General features: G+C 29.5%; 3 protein-coding genes across 4 annotated transcripts; all 3 read left to right on the forward strand.

The window, feature by feature from the left end:
* Window positions 1-615: 615 nt before the first annotated feature.
* On the forward strand, window positions 616-6,782 carry LOC106791513 (ankyrin-1-like). Of its 2 annotated transcripts, none has more exons than XM_014757189.1 (5): window positions 616-755; window positions 3,718-4,061; window positions 4,538-4,778; window positions 4,846-5,089; window positions 5,359-6,782. In XM_014757189.1, the coding sequence occupies exons 1-5, from the start codon at window positions 729-731 to the stop codon at window positions 5,871-5,873; spliced, it is 1,371 nt and encodes a 456-aa protein (XP_014612675.1). In that variant the 5' UTR covers window positions 616-728; the 3' UTR covers window positions 5,874-6,782. The 2 variants fall into 2 exon arrangements, with proteins under 2 accessions (XP_014612675.1, XP_014612674.1); XM_014757188.1 differs by having other exon boundaries at window positions 617-755; window positions 5,320-6,782.
* A 2,145-nt stretch (window positions 6,783-8,927) lies between these two features.
* Window positions 8,928-10,577, forward strand: LOC106791496 (NADH-ubiquinone oxidoreductase 49 kDa subunit-like). Its single transcript, XM_014757153.1, has 4 exons — window positions 8,928-9,007; window positions 9,094-9,512; window positions 9,607-10,078; window positions 10,163-10,577. Exons 1-4 carry the CDS (start codon window positions 8,928-8,930, stop codon window positions 10,566-10,568), a joined length of 1,377 nt encoding a protein of 458 aa, XP_014612639.1. The 3' UTR covers window positions 10,569-10,577.
* Window positions 10,578-11,072: 495 nt separating this feature from the next.
* LOC106791505 (NADH-ubiquinone oxidoreductase 49 kDa subunit-like) lies at window positions 11,073-13,018 on the forward strand. Its single transcript, XM_014757180.1, has 4 exons — window positions 11,073-11,230; window positions 11,406-11,833; window positions 11,923-12,394; window positions 12,478-13,018. Exons 1-4 carry the CDS (start codon window positions 11,130-11,132, stop codon window positions 12,881-12,883), a joined length of 1,407 nt encoding a protein of 468 aa, XP_014612666.1. The 5' UTR covers window positions 11,073-11,129; the 3' UTR covers window positions 12,884-13,018.
* The last annotated feature ends 5,113 nt before the right edge of the window (window positions 13,019-18,131 follow it).

The raw sequence follows: 18,131 nt of genomic DNA on the forward strand, positions 1-18,131 counted from the left end.
TCGGATGTGGGGGAAAAAAATTAAATGAAATATGATACGATAAAAGAAAATAAATTTCGAGACGGAAGTAATTTAACAATAAAAAAAAAAAAAAAGAAAACGATCGATGCATAATACAATATTAGAAAAAAATAATGATACGAAAAGGCACATTGTTATCGTGAGAAAAACGAAACAGAGGGTCGTCGTTTGATAAAGAAAGGTTTGCTGAACGAGTCTCTGAGTAAAAAACAAAAAAAAAGAAAAGAACAGAAATGAAATGAAAGAAAGAGAGAAAGAAAGAAAAAGAGATATGAAGAGGAAGAAGTATAAACTTTATCTGAAATTACTCTTGAAGATAATATTATGAGTACTTAAAAGATGTCATGGTAGATGGAGAAACGTTGACCACTTGTAATCCGTTGAAGATCGTTCAAATTCGTATCGAATCGGTCGCGGTGTCGAAAATTGCGTCTTGTTCTTAAGAGCAAGTGAGAAAAACAAATTTATATATATATATATATATATATATATATATATATATAAGAGAGAGAGAGAGAAAGAGAGAGAGTATAAGATAGAAATAAAGAGAGAAACAGTGAAAAGATAGAAAGAGAGGGTAACGATACCGCGGTGCGCAAGCTCTCGCACGATCCCTTTGTGTTATTTTCGTGTCGAGAATCGCCGTTCGAAGCTTTAAATAGGATCGAGTTTTCGACGAAGAAGGCAGTTTCTAATACCAATTCTACATGTTGGAGCATCGCACCGTATTCGATGTGAGTAAACAATAACAGGGGGTGGAGGAGGGGAGGTGTTGGTTGGTTGTTAAGTTCGCCGGTTTTAACGTCACAACTATCGGTAATACGATATATATATATATATATATAAATATATATTTAATGTACAAGTATATTATTCTAAATGGTGTTTTAAATCTTCATCGTTGTCGATTTATTATAAATCATTTTTTTTTCTTTTATTTATTTCTATCTATATTTTTCTTTTTTTTCTTTTAGTTTGAAAATTCAAAAAGGTATATATATATATATATATATATATATATATGTGTATAAAGAAGAAACAATAGGATTTACACCTCTCATACAACAGAATAAATACTTACGTTAATCGTTGAATGTACGAAGGATCTTGTAATTGGAGTAGATGTTGGAAAAAATTGTTTGTTTATTTTATCTTTCGATCAAAATGGTTCTATCCTCTTTTGTGTTTTTTTTTTTTTTTATTTTATATGAGAGAAAAAAGAAAGAAAGTAATACGGAGAGAGAGAGAAGATACGTAATCATGTCAATCATGTACAATGGCCGATTTAATGATACGCATCGCGATCATGCGCGCACGTCTACGATTATTTTTAATCGTTTTAAAAGGTACGTTCGTTCGTTCAAATTGGCAGCGAAACTCTCAAATAGAAACCGAGAGAGAGAGAGAGAGAGGGGTTACACCAAGTTCTAAGATTTTCTTTACGTCTTATGTTAGGAGAGTTGTTTCTTCATTCACGGGGTGTTGCGAAAAAGCAAAGAGAATCTTCATCGGTTAGATATATCATTTTAATTCTTTACAATATTTCATTAGTAAAATATTTCATTTTTTGTTTTCCCATGGCGTGATCGAGATCAATAAACATTTGTTGTTTTTTCTTTTTTTTTTTGTATCGTCGTTTAAAGAGAAAAGAAAATATCCAAGATAGTTTAAAATGATTAGAAACAAAGATATTTTTTTTATAGAAAGAACATTATTTCAATTATAAAATAGAAGAATAAACAATATTGTTTTTGTTAGTCACCGTTAAACGAGTATAATCATCTCATCATAATCCCGCGTATTGCAGACTGCGTGATTTTTGAATATCATCGTATTCGATGAGCTTTTTCCGGTATCATCGCCAAAATTGTGCCACCTTCTTGGCAAAGTTTCTCGAAGAGAGAAAGAGAAAGATGTTGGCGATTTTTCATTACTCCAATGTATAGTGACGCGTGTCGAGATTACGATATATTATTATTAACTATTAATGCGTTTACCGCGAACAATCAAAAAACAATAAAAAAAGAACGATATATTATTCGCATAGAAAACGTGTATCTTCTAATCGTAGATAAATTTATTCTCTTTCTATACAAAATTAATAACACACACACACAAATTTATTATCAAATAATATTTTCCTATTCGTGTGTAAAAATGTGTTAATATTTTCTTATTTTTTTTTTCTCCATTAAAATTCAATTAATTTATTAGTATACAATACAAAGTAAAAAGCAAAGTTTAACTTTAAAGATTAAGTTGCTGAAGAAGTCCCAATAAAGGGACGAAACGTCCAACTTAGTTAAATTAAGTTCTACTTCTTTTCATGTCCAAGTTCCCTATGAACCTTTATCATCAAGAATTATAATTTTGGACGAGAGAAAATACTAAATAAATACAATACAATATCCATTAAGCTTCATTTTGTTCGTTCACGAACGTCCATTGTTTTTCCCGCGAGTTTTCAAACGTAACCACGTTCGTTCCTCATGTTCTGAAACACCACGTGGGCTGAAAGCTGTTTTGGCGGCTTGTCCAATCGATTAACCGAGCACGTCGACCTACAAAGAGAGTTCTTTCTTCTTCTACGATCGAAATAAATCATCTCGTTGAATCTTTCTCTCTCTCTCTCTCTTTCTTTCTCTCTCTTTTTCTGTTTCATCCTATTCAATTCGAGGAAATAAATAAGATAAATTTATTCGTAGGATAGAAATCGTAGGTAGATCGTATGCATAAAGTTAGCTTTTTTTATTCTAGTATGCAACAAAAATATTGGGACTGAATTATTCTTCCTCTGTCTCGTTATTTATATATTTTTCTTTTTTTCTTTTAGTATCGTTATATATATATATATGAAAATCAAAAGATAAAGGAAACCTTTTCTCGAAAAATATTTCAAAAAATTGAAATGAACGAAAGAAAAATTGCACTTTTATCTGAACAAAAAGCTACAATAACTATGCTCGGAATGTTTTTCTTTATTACAGGATTAACAATAAATTTGAAGAATACAATATAACGAATGTTTTTGATAATTCTTCTTCAGGTAATTGGATCGAAAAATCTTAAGAAATTTGTAAAGAAAAAGGATCAAACATTAAAATGAACTTAAATTGACAACACAAAAGATATATAAGTGCAGTTACTATTTCAAGAAGAAAATTCTTCTTTCAAGGGGCGGGGTTCTTTTACCACCACCAATGATTGTTACACAGTAACCTTCAAAAAGTCTTCCCCCCACCAGTGTATGCATGCTTTCTAAAAAATACTTCTTCCTTGTATATATTTAAATAACAAGAGTAGAAGGATATCTGTTCAGTTCTTTTTAACAGTGCACGATAGATCGTATCTCTCGTGGATCTGCAAGAAAACATCTTATTTTTGTTTGTTTCTTTCTTTTTTCTCTTTGAAAAATATACTAATTTAATATGGGACCAAATAAATATGCACTACGCGTGAGTTTGTTAATTTATTTGGTGAAATTTAATTGGGAAGAAATTTTTCAGTGCGATATACAACGTTTCGAAAGAATAATTTACGTTTTATATTCTATATTATATTATATATTCTTTTTTTTTTTATTTTGTATCATTATATAGAAGAATTAGGAAAGATGTCAAATCTTCTAATCACTCGTTTCATATTTATTATTATTATTCCAAAGTAAAAAATCATATAAATTACATTATTTTCCAGATGCCATTGCATTGCATCACCAACCCGTTACAACGGGAACTGGCCGACGCTATTATAAGGTTACAACCGCTGGATGAAATTCGGATACTTCTTGCATGTGGTGCAAGGCCAAATGAGCCTGTAACTCAAGGTCTAAGACCGTTACATTATGCAGTGTGGCAGAGGTACATTGATGCAGCACAATTACTTTTGGTTCGTGGTGCTGATATCGACGCAACCGACGAATGCGGATATTCCGCATTGCATCTAGCTGCTGAACATGGTTTTCTCGATCTCGTTAAACTTCTATTAAAATATGGTGCCAAGGTGGATCATAGAAAAGACACCGGGGAATTATTTCCTAGGTAAATCTCAAATTCTTATCTTTTTTAAATTAAATTAAATTAAATTAAATTAATATTAATTTGTGTAATAATAATAATTAGAAATATTAACTTATGTTTAAATTAATATTTCCAATAAGTAAATTTTACAAAAACAATCCCATTGTACAGTTTCAAAGTAAAGTTTCAATATAACTTTTGATTCGTCTTAATATCATACACATTACTTCAATTATTATAATCTGTATTTATTTATTTATAACAATATAAATTACATCTAACGATAAACTATATATGGTTCGGGGTTATATTTAATATAGATTTATATATTTGTTACGATGGAATCCATTGATCGTAAGCCAATAACGAGTCTCGTATCGATCAATCGTCACGTTAACGATTGAATAATATGATTGTAAAAATAATATCATATGTATTGACTCTCTTTTAAAACTGTCCTCCTTATTGTGTTACATATATATGTTGTTATCCCATAGGACTATGATGTGCGACGAGCCGTTACGATTAGCCTTGAGAAATCGTCACGTAGAAGTGGCTAGGACTTTGTTGGAAGCTGGCGCAAATCCAAACAAGAGATATTTCTTCGGTTCCGAGATTAATTTGGTATCACCCTTGGATCTGGAGTGTATGGAACTTTTATTGGCGTTTGGTGCACAACCCAATATGAGGGATCGTGCTGGATTAACTCCTTTAATGAAAGCAGCAAGATCACCCCAAGTAAGAAATATATAAATGATCTAATCAAATAATAATAATAATAATAATTAATTGTTATTATTATCAGGGTGTTGCTACGGTATTACTGTTGTTGAGTTACGGAGCGGATGTTAATTCCATGGCCGATTCGAGGCACGATTATCGAACGGTTCTGCATTATGCGATACTTGGTGGTGATCCAGCGGTCATCAATCTTTTGTTGAAACAGGGTGCAAGGTTATCTCTTGGACCTGATTATCAAAAACCAACCGCATTAGATTTAGCTATACTCAAGGGTGATCCTTCGATCGTTGAGATGTTATTAGAGTCCGGTAAGTATCGTCGATCTTTATAATTTTTATTAATAATTAACTAAATAATTCTAACATAACAATATCTTTTTCTTCTATTATATCATATCGATGTGATATATAACGTACGTATAATTTATCTTAATTATAAGATATACATTTACACGTTGTTACAGTTAATAAGTATACAAAAATATATTATTGTTTTTTTGTGTGTTTGTGTAGATAAATAAAAATAATATTTATTTTAGGTGCTGACGTTAATGCAACATCTCCGATCATCGGATCAGCCCTTCACGTTGCCTGTGCGGACAACATACCCAATAGATTACAAATTCTTCAAATGTTGTTGGAACGTGGCGCTGATCCTAATCTCGTAATACGCAGCGACGAAGGTTTTTCATTGCGTCCAGTTTTAGCAGAATACGTGGCATCCAACGAAAATCCATCTGTCGAAGTTGTCGCACTTTTGTTAAAATACGGTGCCAGAGTTGTCATAAAGACTCAATTTCGTGATCCACACGGTATATTAAATTCACTACAAAATACCGCAGACAAACCTAGATTATTAAGGGCACTTTTAGAAGCAGCGGAAAGTTTCGATCCTTGTATGATCAAAAGATCAAGTAGTTTGACCGATGCTCAAAAGGCTCTGGTAATGGAAGCTGCGAGAACACCCTTACCATTGACCCATCAAGCTAGGCTCATAGTTCGCAGATTATGCGGCACGAAATTACCAAAAATCGTATGGAATCTTCAATTACCGCAATCGTTACATCGATATCTTCTTTACGATTTTCATTAGCCTTTTTTTTTCCTCATTTTTAATTCGTTATTGGGGGCGCGGGGAGGGGTTTTGGGGATGGAGCAACAACAACGATTAAGTTGCTTGACCAAAACATAAAACAACAATTATATTCGCTAAGCCATTATCATTTCGCAAAATTATTTTTCAACGAATATCTTCGTAATCTCATCGATCTTTGTATTTATCATTGCACAGTATTTCATTTATTTATATTTTTTGTTGTTGTCATTAGCACAATTTTGGCACAAAAGCTAAATGGAATCGATAAAAAGAAAAGAACAAAATAATAATGAACATTTTAACTCTCTTTCTTCAAACAAAATTAATAATAAAGTTTTTATCACTGTCGTGAGATCTCAACGTGGTGCACGTGTATTTCATGCGTCTTTGAATTTACCTGATTCGTGTATATGACGAATCATAATGAAGAACGCGCGATAGTTCGAATATTAAGTATTATACGTGCGTTATAAAAGTTTAGGAATTGATTCGGTACTTTTGCAAAATTATTATTCTATTTTTTTTATAATCTAAGTTTTACCGATTAACTCTAGTATTATTATAGTTCGTTTCGTACGAGATAATCTCGAAGGTCGGTGTTTTTTTTTTCTCGAGATCGACCAAATCTTTATTAGATATTATTATTATTGTTATTAATATCGTTTTAAACACAACGATGACAACGATATATATATATTGTATAAAGAAAAAAAAAAGGGGACAGGGGAGGAAAGAAAGAAAATATGTGTGTGTTAAAGATATCTAAGAATTTCATACGTTAAGAGATATTTAATTTTGTACCTTTGTACACGAAGAAGAACAAGAATAAGTTAGCACACGTGCGTGCACATACAGAGATACACCCATACAGTGTTATTGATAAATAAAGAAGATAATGTAAAAAAAGAAAAAAAAAAGGAAAAAAAAAGAACATTCGCTTTATCTTTTCTATTTCGTTTAAAGAAAAAGAAAGGAAATTAAAATGAGAAAATAAAAAGAATAAAAAATAAAATATAAAAAGAGATAATGGAACTCGAAAAAAGCAGATAAGATACAAAGCACTGATCATCGAAACAACTGATATTTGGTTCCTATCCCGTGAAGAACTTTGAAAGTATTACTTGAACAACAACCATACTTTCCAATCGAATATTTCGAGCCACGGGATTAGGATGCGTAGAATGTTGGCCGGTTAAGAACGACGATGATACCATCGTATTTCTATCCTCGAAATAGCAGCCTCAATACCGTCACTTACGTCAAACTTTTGGCAATCGTTTTCGCCCGTGAAGAAATTTGAACTTGAAATGACAATAATCGTCTTTGTCCTTTGCAAATAAAATACGAATGTGAAGGATGATCAAGGCTGTGATCCTTGGTCTCTGTGTGTGTAATGCAATTTTTAAAAAGCATTAGATATACATATATATATACACACATATATATATATATATATATATGTATTTCTTATTTATTTATTATACGTAAATGAAATTAAATTGATAATGTATTTTTAAATCGTATTGAAAATTACTTAAAACTTTACAATCTTGGTATTGGAACTTTTAGAGAATTACGAGTAGCATCGAAAAGTATTTGATGAATTCGTAATTTGGCTAGCTGCATCTGACCGCTATCTTTCATATTTCGTAATTCTTCTGCGACAAAATTGCCAAACGCAGTAAAAGTGTCTTTCTCTTGAACACCGTCTATCGTTGATGCTTTTATTAATCGTAATCGTGTATCATTCGGATCCTTACATTTTTGACGCTTACTGCTATTAGATGATACATCGAGATGATTTGATTCAACGTTGGAATTTCTTTTTAATATTTTACCAGGCGATTGTTTTTTTTCAAAAACTTGTATTGATTGTAAACTGTAATCCAAAGTAACTTCGCCTGGTTCCAATGGTGTTAAAGTACTGTTCTCGCTGTCGTAATAAAAAACATTTTGAATTTCCTGTAATTGGGACGGAAACAAAAAAACAGGTGACGTAAGAATATTATTATAAAGAAACGTTAATTGTTTTAAATATAAAATATTATTGTAACCGGTACGCTTAGATCCAAATCCTTTTGAGATTGTTGATGCCTTTGTTGTTGATGAGTTTCTTGTTGCGATTTCGTATGATCTTGATGAAATTGTTGTTGATTTTGTTGACTGGCATGTTGCTGCTGCTGTTGTTGAGTACAGTTTTCCGCTTTAACTGGATTTATCGGTATCAGTGATTTTTTAGTAACGTCATCCTTAAGGAACATCAATAAATCCAATGCGAACCATTGTGGTTTTCTGACTAAAAACGTGTTGTTCGGTCCTGCGTTTAACTTGGCATAATTCCATCTACGATATTCCTTGCGAAATGAACTACGAAGCATGTATAATTTTTTTTCAACGTCCGCCAAAGAACAATTGAAATGATTCGCCATTTCTGTAAGTGCCTCGCGACGGAAACGTCGATTTTTGTAAAATTCATGGCTCGTATCCCAAAGACATTTTCTTTCTTTGTACATTTGTATCAATGTTGTTGTATTATTTTGATCCCATTCTGGTATTCCTTCTTGCGCGGTCAAACCGGTGCTTGGAATTCCATTTGTTACGGACATTGTTTATGCTTTTAGGTTTTTTTTTGTTAAGTTCTTGATTTATTTTTTAAACACTTTATCGAATGAAATAAACAATATGGGATGGTCCTCTTGTTTTGAGTTTTTTTACTCGGAGAAATAAAGAATTTGCGTTAGCATAGAACATTAAATAATACAACTCCAAACAATATCGGAGTATTCCCATAGAAACCGAGTTGATTGGCTTTCAATATTATTATTTTAAACAAAAATAATTGATTACGTGTAAATCGATATCGAAAAATCTCGCGTTAAATCGAGATTTGTTAAAATTTAATTTCGCGATTTTTACGCGTCTTATTTGTTTTCTTAGTTTCTAATTTGTTTTTGTTACGATTTTGTTTATGTTATATTTGTATCTTAGATAATTCCGTGATTTTAGCAATCAAATTATTATTATTATCGAAAGTATTTGTACATACTTATAATGATTGTTAGAAAATCTGTTGCAATATCTAAAGAAATTGTGTGTATTTCTCGAAATAGTGTTAGCAAATATTTTCGTACGTAAGTATTTTCGAAATAATCTTGTTTTTTGTTGATATTCTTCTTATATTTATATATATATATATATATGCATATATACTGTATAGCCGTGCTCACAAATGGGTGCCAGATCCAGAGTTTTTCTCAAAAACAGATGCTCCGAAAGCTATACCGATTGATCCTGTAAATTGGCCATATCCAGATGGATATCCTGATTTGGATCAAAAGCCACGTGTAGAAATAAAAAATGTACAAATTAATTTTGGTCCTCAGCATCCTTCTGCTCATGGAGCTTTACGTTTGATATTGGAATTGGAAGGTGAAATTGTCCTTAAAGTTGATCCACATATTGGACTTTTACATCGTGGTACAGAGAAATTAATGGAACATAAAACGTATTTGCAAAATTTACCTTATTTTGATCGTTTGGATTATATTTCAATGATGTGCAATGAACAATGTTACAGTTTAGCTGTAGAAAAGTTGTTGAACATAGATGTACCAATACGTGCCAAATACATTAGAGGTTGATATTAATTTATTCATTAATTGATACAGTCCGATTTTATAAATACATGGGAAAAACTGTAAATTACTATTTTTATTTTTTTTTATTACAGTACTCTTTGGAGAAATAACGCGAATTTTTAGTCATATTATGTCAGTTTCAACGCAAGCAATCGATTTAGGAGCAATAACTCCTCTTTTCTGGTTATTCGAAGAGCGTGAAAAAATAATGGAATTTTTTGAAAGAGTTAGCGGTGCACGTATGTTCGGAGCATATGTACGCCCAGGTGGTGTTGCTTTGGATTTACCTTTGGGTTTATTAGATGATATTCATCAATGGGCTAGTGTTTATTCAGAAAGACTTGACGAAGTAGAAGATTTATTGACAGAGAATCGGATTTTTAAACAACGCTTGAAGGACATCGGTGGAATTACAGCTAAAGATGCATTAAATTTTGGATGCAGTGGAGTTATGTTGCGCGCAGCTGGTATCGAATGGGATTTGAGAAAAGTTGCACCATATGATGTTTATGAATTAATTGATTTTGATGTACCTGTGGGTATAAATGGAGATTGTTATGATAGGTAATATAGTAATATTATAATTGTATTGTTTTTAATTTTTAAAAGTGATTTGTATTTTTATATTATATATATATCATCATATAGATATTGCATTCGGATGCATGAAATGCGTCAATCTCTTAGAATAATTGATCAATGCTTAAATCAAATGCCTCCTGGTGAAGTGAATTGTGATGATGTGAAAATAGTACCGCCAAGGAGGAAAGAAATGAAAACAACTATGGAAGCACTTATCCATCATTTCAAATTATATTCGGAAGGATTTTGTGTACCACCAGGTGCTACATACACATCCATAGAAGCACCAAAGGGTGAATTTGGAGTTTATCTTATTAGCGATGGTAGTAATAAACCATACAGATGTAAACTTAGAAGTCCTGGCTTTCCTCATTTGGCAGTATTGAAATTTATGGGACCTGGTTATTTGCTCTCAGACATTCCCGCTATTCTTGGTTCCATAGACATAGTATTTGGTGACATAGATAGATGATATTACTAATCATGATAATAAGTAAGTAATTCTATTATATTCTTAAAATATGTATTCTAACATTTGAAATTAGTCATTTTTTATTAGTATTCAAATATTTGACAAATGATATTCTATGCTTTAATGAGATGCTCTTATAATTTAATGAGTTTTAATTGATGAATTTAATAAATGTTAACTCTAATACATAAAAGCTACTTTTCTTTCTGTCAGTATATCATTTATATCAAATTAATAAATAATTCTTTACAAATATATAAAATATATAAAAACACGTGATGGAGTTTACAAGTGTCAATATTTATATTTGCATCTTCTATCGTAGCGTTCTTTTATATCGTGTTAATTTAAATATTAATTTAATGAGTAATTTTAATACAAAATTATTCTGTAATCGAATTGAATAAAAATTTCAAATAAATATAGGTATTTATTAAATTTTTATCGATCGTACAATTAGCTCGAAGATGTCGTCTATGTTCGTTTAGGTTCGGTTATATTCGTTTAGATTCGGTTATGTTCGGGAGTTGCAGAACAACTACATTAGACTAGTTTTGCATCATGGCGGCTGGAGTGTTAAGAACGGTCTTACGAAAATCTTTAAGATCTTTTAACGATTCAACATTTCTTGTGCGAAATGGAGCTCAAGTATATCATGCTACGTAAGTTTTACAAAGCCTTGTTTCTTTTCTTTTTTATTTGTAGGTTAATGTAATACAAGTTATTATAATATGTTTACATAACACTACTTATTTTATTTATATATATATATTTTGTGCTTAACTTTTTAGTTGATGTCATTAGAACAATATATAATAATAAAACAATTGTTTCTAGACAACATCGATGTGCTCACAAATGGGTGCCAGATCCAGAGTATTTCTCAAAAACAGATGCTCCAAAGGCTATACCGATTGATCCTGTAAATTGGCCATATCCAGATGGATATCCTGATTTGGTTGAACAGCCAAGTGCACAAGTAAAAAATGTACAAATTAATTTTGGACCTCAACATCCTGCTGCTCATGGAGTATTACGTTTGATATTAGAATTGGAAGGTGAAGAGATCCTTAGAGCCGATCCACATATTGGTCTTTTGCATCGTGCTACAGAAAAGCTTATAGAATATAAAACCTACATGCAAGCTTTACCTTACTTTGATCGCTTGGATTATGTTTCCATGATGTGTAACGAACAATGTTTCTCTTTAGCAATTGAGAAACTATTAAATATAGATGTACCTATACGTGCTAAATATATTCGAGGTGTGTGTTTAATATTGAGAAAGTTAACGATATAGAAAAGTTCTATCTATCTATATATATATGCTAATAATGAATGTTTTTGATTACAGTATTATTTGCGGAACTTACTCGTATTTTAAATCATATTATGGGAATCGGAACCCACGCACTGGATGTTGGTGCTATGACTCCATTCTTTTGGTTATTTGAAGAACGAGAAAAATTAATGGAATTTTATGAACGAGTTAGTGGAGCTCGTATGCATGCCGCTTATATACGACCTGGTGGAGTATCTTTGGATCTTCCATTAGGTTTATTAGATGATATTCATGAATGGGCTTCACAATATGGAGAAAGACTCGATGAAGTTGAAGACATGTTGACAGATAACAGAATATGGATACAGCGTACTAAGGATATTGGTGTAGTTTCAGCGCACGATGCATTAAATATGGGCTTCAGTGGAGTAATGTTAAGAGGATCTGGAATTAAATGGGATTTAAGAAAAGTAGCACCATATGATGCATACGATTTAATAGATTTTGATGTTCCTATTGGCATTAATGGGGATTGTTACGACAGGTAATGTATATAATAGTTAAATAAATCTAAATCCATTTGAGTGATTTTTGTATATTTATCAAATAATTTTTATTTCAAACTAGGTATCTGCTACGTGTTGAAGAAATGCGTCAATCTCTTAAAATAATCGAGCAATGTTTAAATAAGATGCCAGCAGGTGAAGTGAGATGCGACGATGCAAAAATTGTTCCACCTCGTCGAGAAGAAATGAAAACTAGTATGGAGGCTCTAATTCATCATTTTAAATTATTCACGCAAGGCTTCCAGGTACCACCCGGTGCTACATATACAGCTATTGAAGCACCCAAGGGTGAATTTGGAGTTTATCTTGTCAGCGATGGTAGTAGTAAACCATACAGGTGTAAAATCAAGGCTCCTGGATTTGCACACTTAGCTTCTTTGAAACATATTGGACCAGGTCATTTGCTTGCTGATATTGTTGCTATTATTGGTACTTTGGATGTAGTATTTGGTGAAATCGATAGATAAAATGTTGATCATTTAGTAGTAGGTAGGTAACTAAACATATTATAATTACTGTGTTAATGAGAAAGCTCATTAATCATGTGGTAATAATAAATAAAGAGTATTTAACCACGTGTAAAGACAAACATAAGTGATAAATATTTTATTGTAGATCATTTTTACAAGATCATTTATTAGTACACATGTATATTAAACATATAAATAGATTTTATTTATATCCTTTTGGTTTAGTAAGTGGTCTTGAGATTGTATTATTAAACATTTAATATTTATAATTGTCTTTTCATAATTTTGTTTCTTAACAGCATTATTATATAAATGAGTAAAGAAATGATACGGAAATTTAACAAGTTCTTAAATATAATAAATATTTATTATGATTTCTTGTAATTTCATACAATGAGAAATAAACAGAATTACTGAACGAGTTATATTTCAAAATAAGATGATTAAAATTGTATTTATATATGCGTTTCACGTTAATGCTGTTAAAGAAACAAGCTATACGAAAATACGAAACTTCTTATTTATATGTACGTTCGTAATGGGAAAAAATTTTAAATCTATGGCTTACGTGACCGATCTATAACGAAAACGTGTGACGTTTGAAAATTTTCATCAATACTTATACGACGTGGAATCAAAATTTGTCGCGTTTGTTTTACACAAATAAAATATTTCGATTTTATAATTAATTTTTTGTTTAAATGTATCCATAAAATTCGAGCTACATATTTAATATGAATTAAATTTTCTATAAAAATCAACGAAGGGACAACAACAACAACAACAACCACAATGGTGGTCATAACACGAATGGCATTGGTAAGGAGCCACTACGTGGTCAGCATTTTAATTTCGGCTACGTTCCTTAATCTTGCACAATAATCTTGCGTTATATTGTGAACGTTTTGAACTTCGATGATCGTTAAAAAAATAAAACTTAATAATAGGAAATAAAATTCTTATAATAATATCCTTTTTTTATCTAATATGTTTATTTGATTTGTTATATTTTAATTGTATTTCTCTCTTTCTTACAAAATATGTTGAAATAATATTTCTTAATTTGTTTTATTTGATAAAAAATAATAGATCCATTTATTTGTTCTTTTTTCTTTTCTTTCTTTTGCAATGTAAATTTCAAGTAAATAAATTAAAGTTTATGGTGTACAAAATATATAAAAATATATATTTTGATTAAAAAAACAAAATATTCACATAGTAAGCGTTGTAATAATACTTGGCATGAATTTCGTGAACTAGTAACATTTGACATTCGAATCTCGTTTAAGTTTACTACATGGTGGTCTTTAATACGGTCTTACGATGTAAAGGAAATCGCATTTACAACATCAATGATATTGACACGAATAACATTAATGATTTTAAATAATCAGTTATAAATTCGATTGCATGGTTCCATATAGTGTATCAGTATTTGGAACATTATGTTCATGTTCTACAGAATAAATTTTTTAATTTAAATTTATTTTGATTATTATGTTATATAATAATCGACTTAATATATTATTACTATTATTATTATAATATTACATCATTATTCTAAATAGACTACTTTTAATTTATTTTTATTTCACTTCTTTATGTATATGTATATAATATATATTTTTGTGTGTGGTAATATTTCAGTCAATTTTAATTTTTAATCGTCACGTTATAAGAGAACGTTTTATGGAATATATTTAATATAACATAATTCATTTCGAGCATTCTATTTCTGATGTAACATTCTCGTTTGCCTTATTTCCATTATAAAATTACTACAAGAATTATGTTAATTCGTCGAGTGTGATTGCAGCAGCATCGTTTAGAAATATACTTTGCGGTTAACATTTTAAACTTGGTGAAAGATTCTTTTAATTAAACGTAATATAATAATAATAAAGAAAGTGGGTCGTTCTCACTAATATTTTTCATTGTCTTTACGTTTCTCATTTAACGCACTTACTACTATTATTAAAAATAATATATGTTACTAGAAAAATAATACAAAAATGTATATAAATAATAGTTTAATCGAATTGTTATGTGTAATACAATTATGTATTATCGAAGGAACAGAGACCAAAAAGAAAATGGCATTGTTTGAAAATTCTTCTCTTCTTACGAAATAACGCGGAAGAAATTAAAATAGAAGAGATATTCTATTAAAAGAGATATTTATTAAAAAAAAAACGCGTTATAAGTTAATAAATTAATCTTATGAAATATTAATTAAATTAGTATTTTAATGGTCACAATAATTTAAACAGTCAATCGATGTCGTAATACTCATTTGTAATTGTAATATTTTTTAATAACATTAATCCTTCATCGAACGCGGAATTTTTGGTTCTTTTTTCTTTAATTTTTTTAAATCTTTTATTACATTTCTTATTAGGTCAAAGATGACGATAACAAAATTTGCAATACTCTAGAATGATTTCTTTTCATCTCTCGATAGATTTTATTTCAATGATATTATTTATTATGAATATTAATAGTCATGTTGTTATGTCTTGCGTAGATCCAATTGAATTGTTTATTGTAATTGTTAATTAATCAAACTTCTTTCTATCACCTTTTTTATTTTTGATATTATTTTCCATTTTATTTTTTCTTTTCTAATCATTACGATGGAATGAAACTCTTTACGTTTTATTCGATGTACAGATAACTTTATCATTGAATTGTTTTTGTTATATTTCTTACTATATTTCTTTTTATCAATCGTTTAATTTTTTTTTCGTTTACATTATTCTTCCCTTTTTAATTTCAAGGTTTATTCGAGGTAAACCATTTTATGTCCAGGTATGCCAATCGGGTTTGAGTCTCCAAGACCAGTAAAAGAAATCAATGACTTACATGTTACTATACCGGGTGACCTCGACGATGTAATTCATTTTGTACTATGTAATACATTTTGAACGATATATAATATCCATCAGTTCTCGTATTTTCTTACGCTCTTATATTCTTTCTTTAAACAATGTTTACTTTCTTTTCCAACATTTGATATTAATAACAAATTATCCAACGACAAATTAAATTTATTAAATATTTCACAAGGTACGAAAGTGATAAAGAATATTTTTTCGTCGATAAAAATCGATAGTTTATCGATCGAATTATTTGTCAATCGTTAAAATTTTCTTAAAGTTAATTTAAATTTAAAATTAAACAAATTTCACGAATATTTAAAAAATTGTTACGTATCTTTTTCTTTTTTGTAATGTTATCTTTTTTTTTTTCATAATAAATTAAAATCAATTTTTTACGCGATTGGTAGATTCCAAGAAATATTATTTTCCATCGGAATAATAATTAAGCGAATGAATGGTAAGAAAAAAATTTGACATTATCGACACATCGAGACGATAATTGTTATTGTAAAAATAATAATAATAAAAAAAAAAAAAAATAGAATAAAAATATGCATACTACGTATATACGTACAATCGTTAGTTTAATGATATAAAGTATTACGATGAGTTGGATAAAATAACTCTTTTTATTTCTTCTTTCGATACGTCTTTTTTTTTTCTTTTCATTTAAGAAAATTACATTGTAAATGTTTAACAACGAGAAAAGATGTAAATTTAAAAAACCGACGTTTAAAAAAAAAAAAAGTGAAACTTCTATCCTCTCTTGACCTTTATTGATAATGACGATTTACAAAAAATTTACGATTTATTTGATCCGACGCGTATTTTTCTTTATTTTTTGTACCTTTTTTACGATTGATTGTTCAATTAAAAACTTGTTTACCTCAAACAAACAGAAAAGAAGAAGAAGAAGAAGAAGAAAAAAAAGAAGAAGAAGAAAAAACAAATTGAAAAACTTAATTTCCATATTAAATTCGCTTCTAAAAATCATCGTATCTTTGTATACGTGTATGCGTGTGTATAATATCCAAGTATAGTTATTGGTATTGTTATTTAATCAATCATGAGACTAATTTGAAATTTTAAATGAAATAATAATGAAACAGGAAGAAGGAAGGGGATTTTCCTTATCGATCGATTGTTTTATTAGATTATTATGTATGATGAAAAGCTCTTTACATTATTATGATTAATTTCAATTAGAATAATTGTTTCATCATTTCGTGCATTAATTTAATGCTTAATAATTATACAAATGTGTGGATAAATAATCGAAAAGAATTTTGTTAGTTTAAAATAGTTTTATAAAAAACGTTTTGACGTAAATAACATATAAGATGACAGGTAACGAGTGGAACATTCAAACATCTAATTAAAAAAAAAAAAAAAAAGTAGTATTATTATACTTGCTTACACTTAACTGGATGAGAGTGTATTCTATTGGCACACAAGTTGCCATGTAGAAACTCCTTGTACTTTGTATTCTTTACGTTTAACGTTCGGCCATATTTCTGACGTAAATGTTGCTACGTGGAAAAAAAGTTAGATAGGATTATAAGAGAACCGAATAAGACAAAATAAGAGAAGGAATATAATTTGTGGTTATTTATACCAGGAAATGAAATATCGTATAGTGTTGACCATAAGGACGCGTGTTTATAAATATATATAAGCATGGTCATGAATGTTTTTTTTAATTTCTCTCTTGTTAATTAATTATAATTTAATATTTCTTGTTGTTCTATTTATAATTCATTCTTATCGTTTTAATTGTTATTCCGTTTGCAATTAATTTCCAAGATATATTAAGATATTTTCATCAGGGGGAATCTCTCTCAAAGTGAGAGTTTTCCCATAACATAATAATTCCGGACGTTACGTCATCATCGATGAAAGTTAGATTATAATTGTTACCACCAGAATCGAAATTTGTTATCTTTGTCCTTTAAGTTTTTCTCTTTTCTTTTTTAAGTTACGAATATATCATTATTAATTCGTTTGTCGTAAAAATTGCGAGAAAAGAAAATGATGGATAATAATTGAAAATTATAAACGAAACGTGTTACGGTGTATTTAATTTAAAATCTTATTATATGCATTTGATTTCTTCTGTTACATTATATTGATAAAATAATTATATCGTTTTTCATTTCTTTGATTTTTATTTTTTTAGTAGACGTTCATAAGTTCAATATCATAGAATAATTACCGCGAATTAAATATAATTATTATTGTGCAAGTTGTTATTAATTATACGAATGAAAAAGATAAGATAAATGAGGATGTGGGTTTGTCAATAATTAATTAATTATATATTATAAATATCAAATATTAATTAATTATATACACACAAACACACACTT

The sequence above is a fragment of the Polistes canadensis genome, unplaced genomic scaffold, assembly GCF_001313835.1.
Source record: "Polistes canadensis isolate GaletaPanama2010 unplaced genomic scaffold, ASM131383v1 scaffold_313, whole genome shotgun sequence".
Taxonomy (NCBI): Eukaryota; Metazoa; Arthropoda; class Insecta; order Hymenoptera; family Vespidae; genus Polistes; species Polistes canadensis.

Bases quoted from the DNA above. Each gene is read 5' to 3' on its own strand.
- LOC106791513 (XM_014757188.1), top strand. From the start codon at position 729: ATGTTGGAGCATCGCACCGTATTCGAT. The intron at 4,062-4,537 runs GTAAATCTCAAA...GTTATCCCATAG, and splicing joins ACCGGGGAATTATTTCCTAG to GACTATGATGTGCGACGAGC. The intron at 5,090-5,319 runs GTAAGTATCGTC...TATTTATTTTAG, and splicing joins TGAGATGTTATTAGAGTCCG to GTGCTGACGTTAATGCAACA.
- LOC106791496 (XM_014757153.1), top strand. From the start codon at position 8,928: ATGATTGTTAGAAAATCTGTTGCAATATCTAAAGAAATTGTGTGTATT. The intron at 9,008-9,093 runs GTAAGTATTTTC...TATACTGTATAG, and splicing joins GTTAGCAAATATTTTCGTAC to CCGTGCTCACAAATGGGTGC. The intron at 9,513-9,606 runs GTTGATATTAAT...TTTTTATTACAG, and splicing joins ACGTGCCAAATACATTAGAG to TACTCTTTGGAGAAATAACG.
- LOC106791505 (XM_014757180.1), top strand. From the start codon at position 11,130: ATGGCGGCTGGAGTGTTAAGAACGGTCTTACGAAAATCTTTAAGATCT. The intron at 11,231-11,405 runs GTAAGTTTTACA...AATTGTTTCTAG, and splicing joins GCTCAAGTATATCATGCTAC to ACAACATCGATGTGCTCACA. The intron at 12,395-12,477 runs GTAATGTATATA...ATTTCAAACTAG, and splicing joins AATGGGGATTGTTACGACAG to GTATCTGCTACGTGTTGAAG.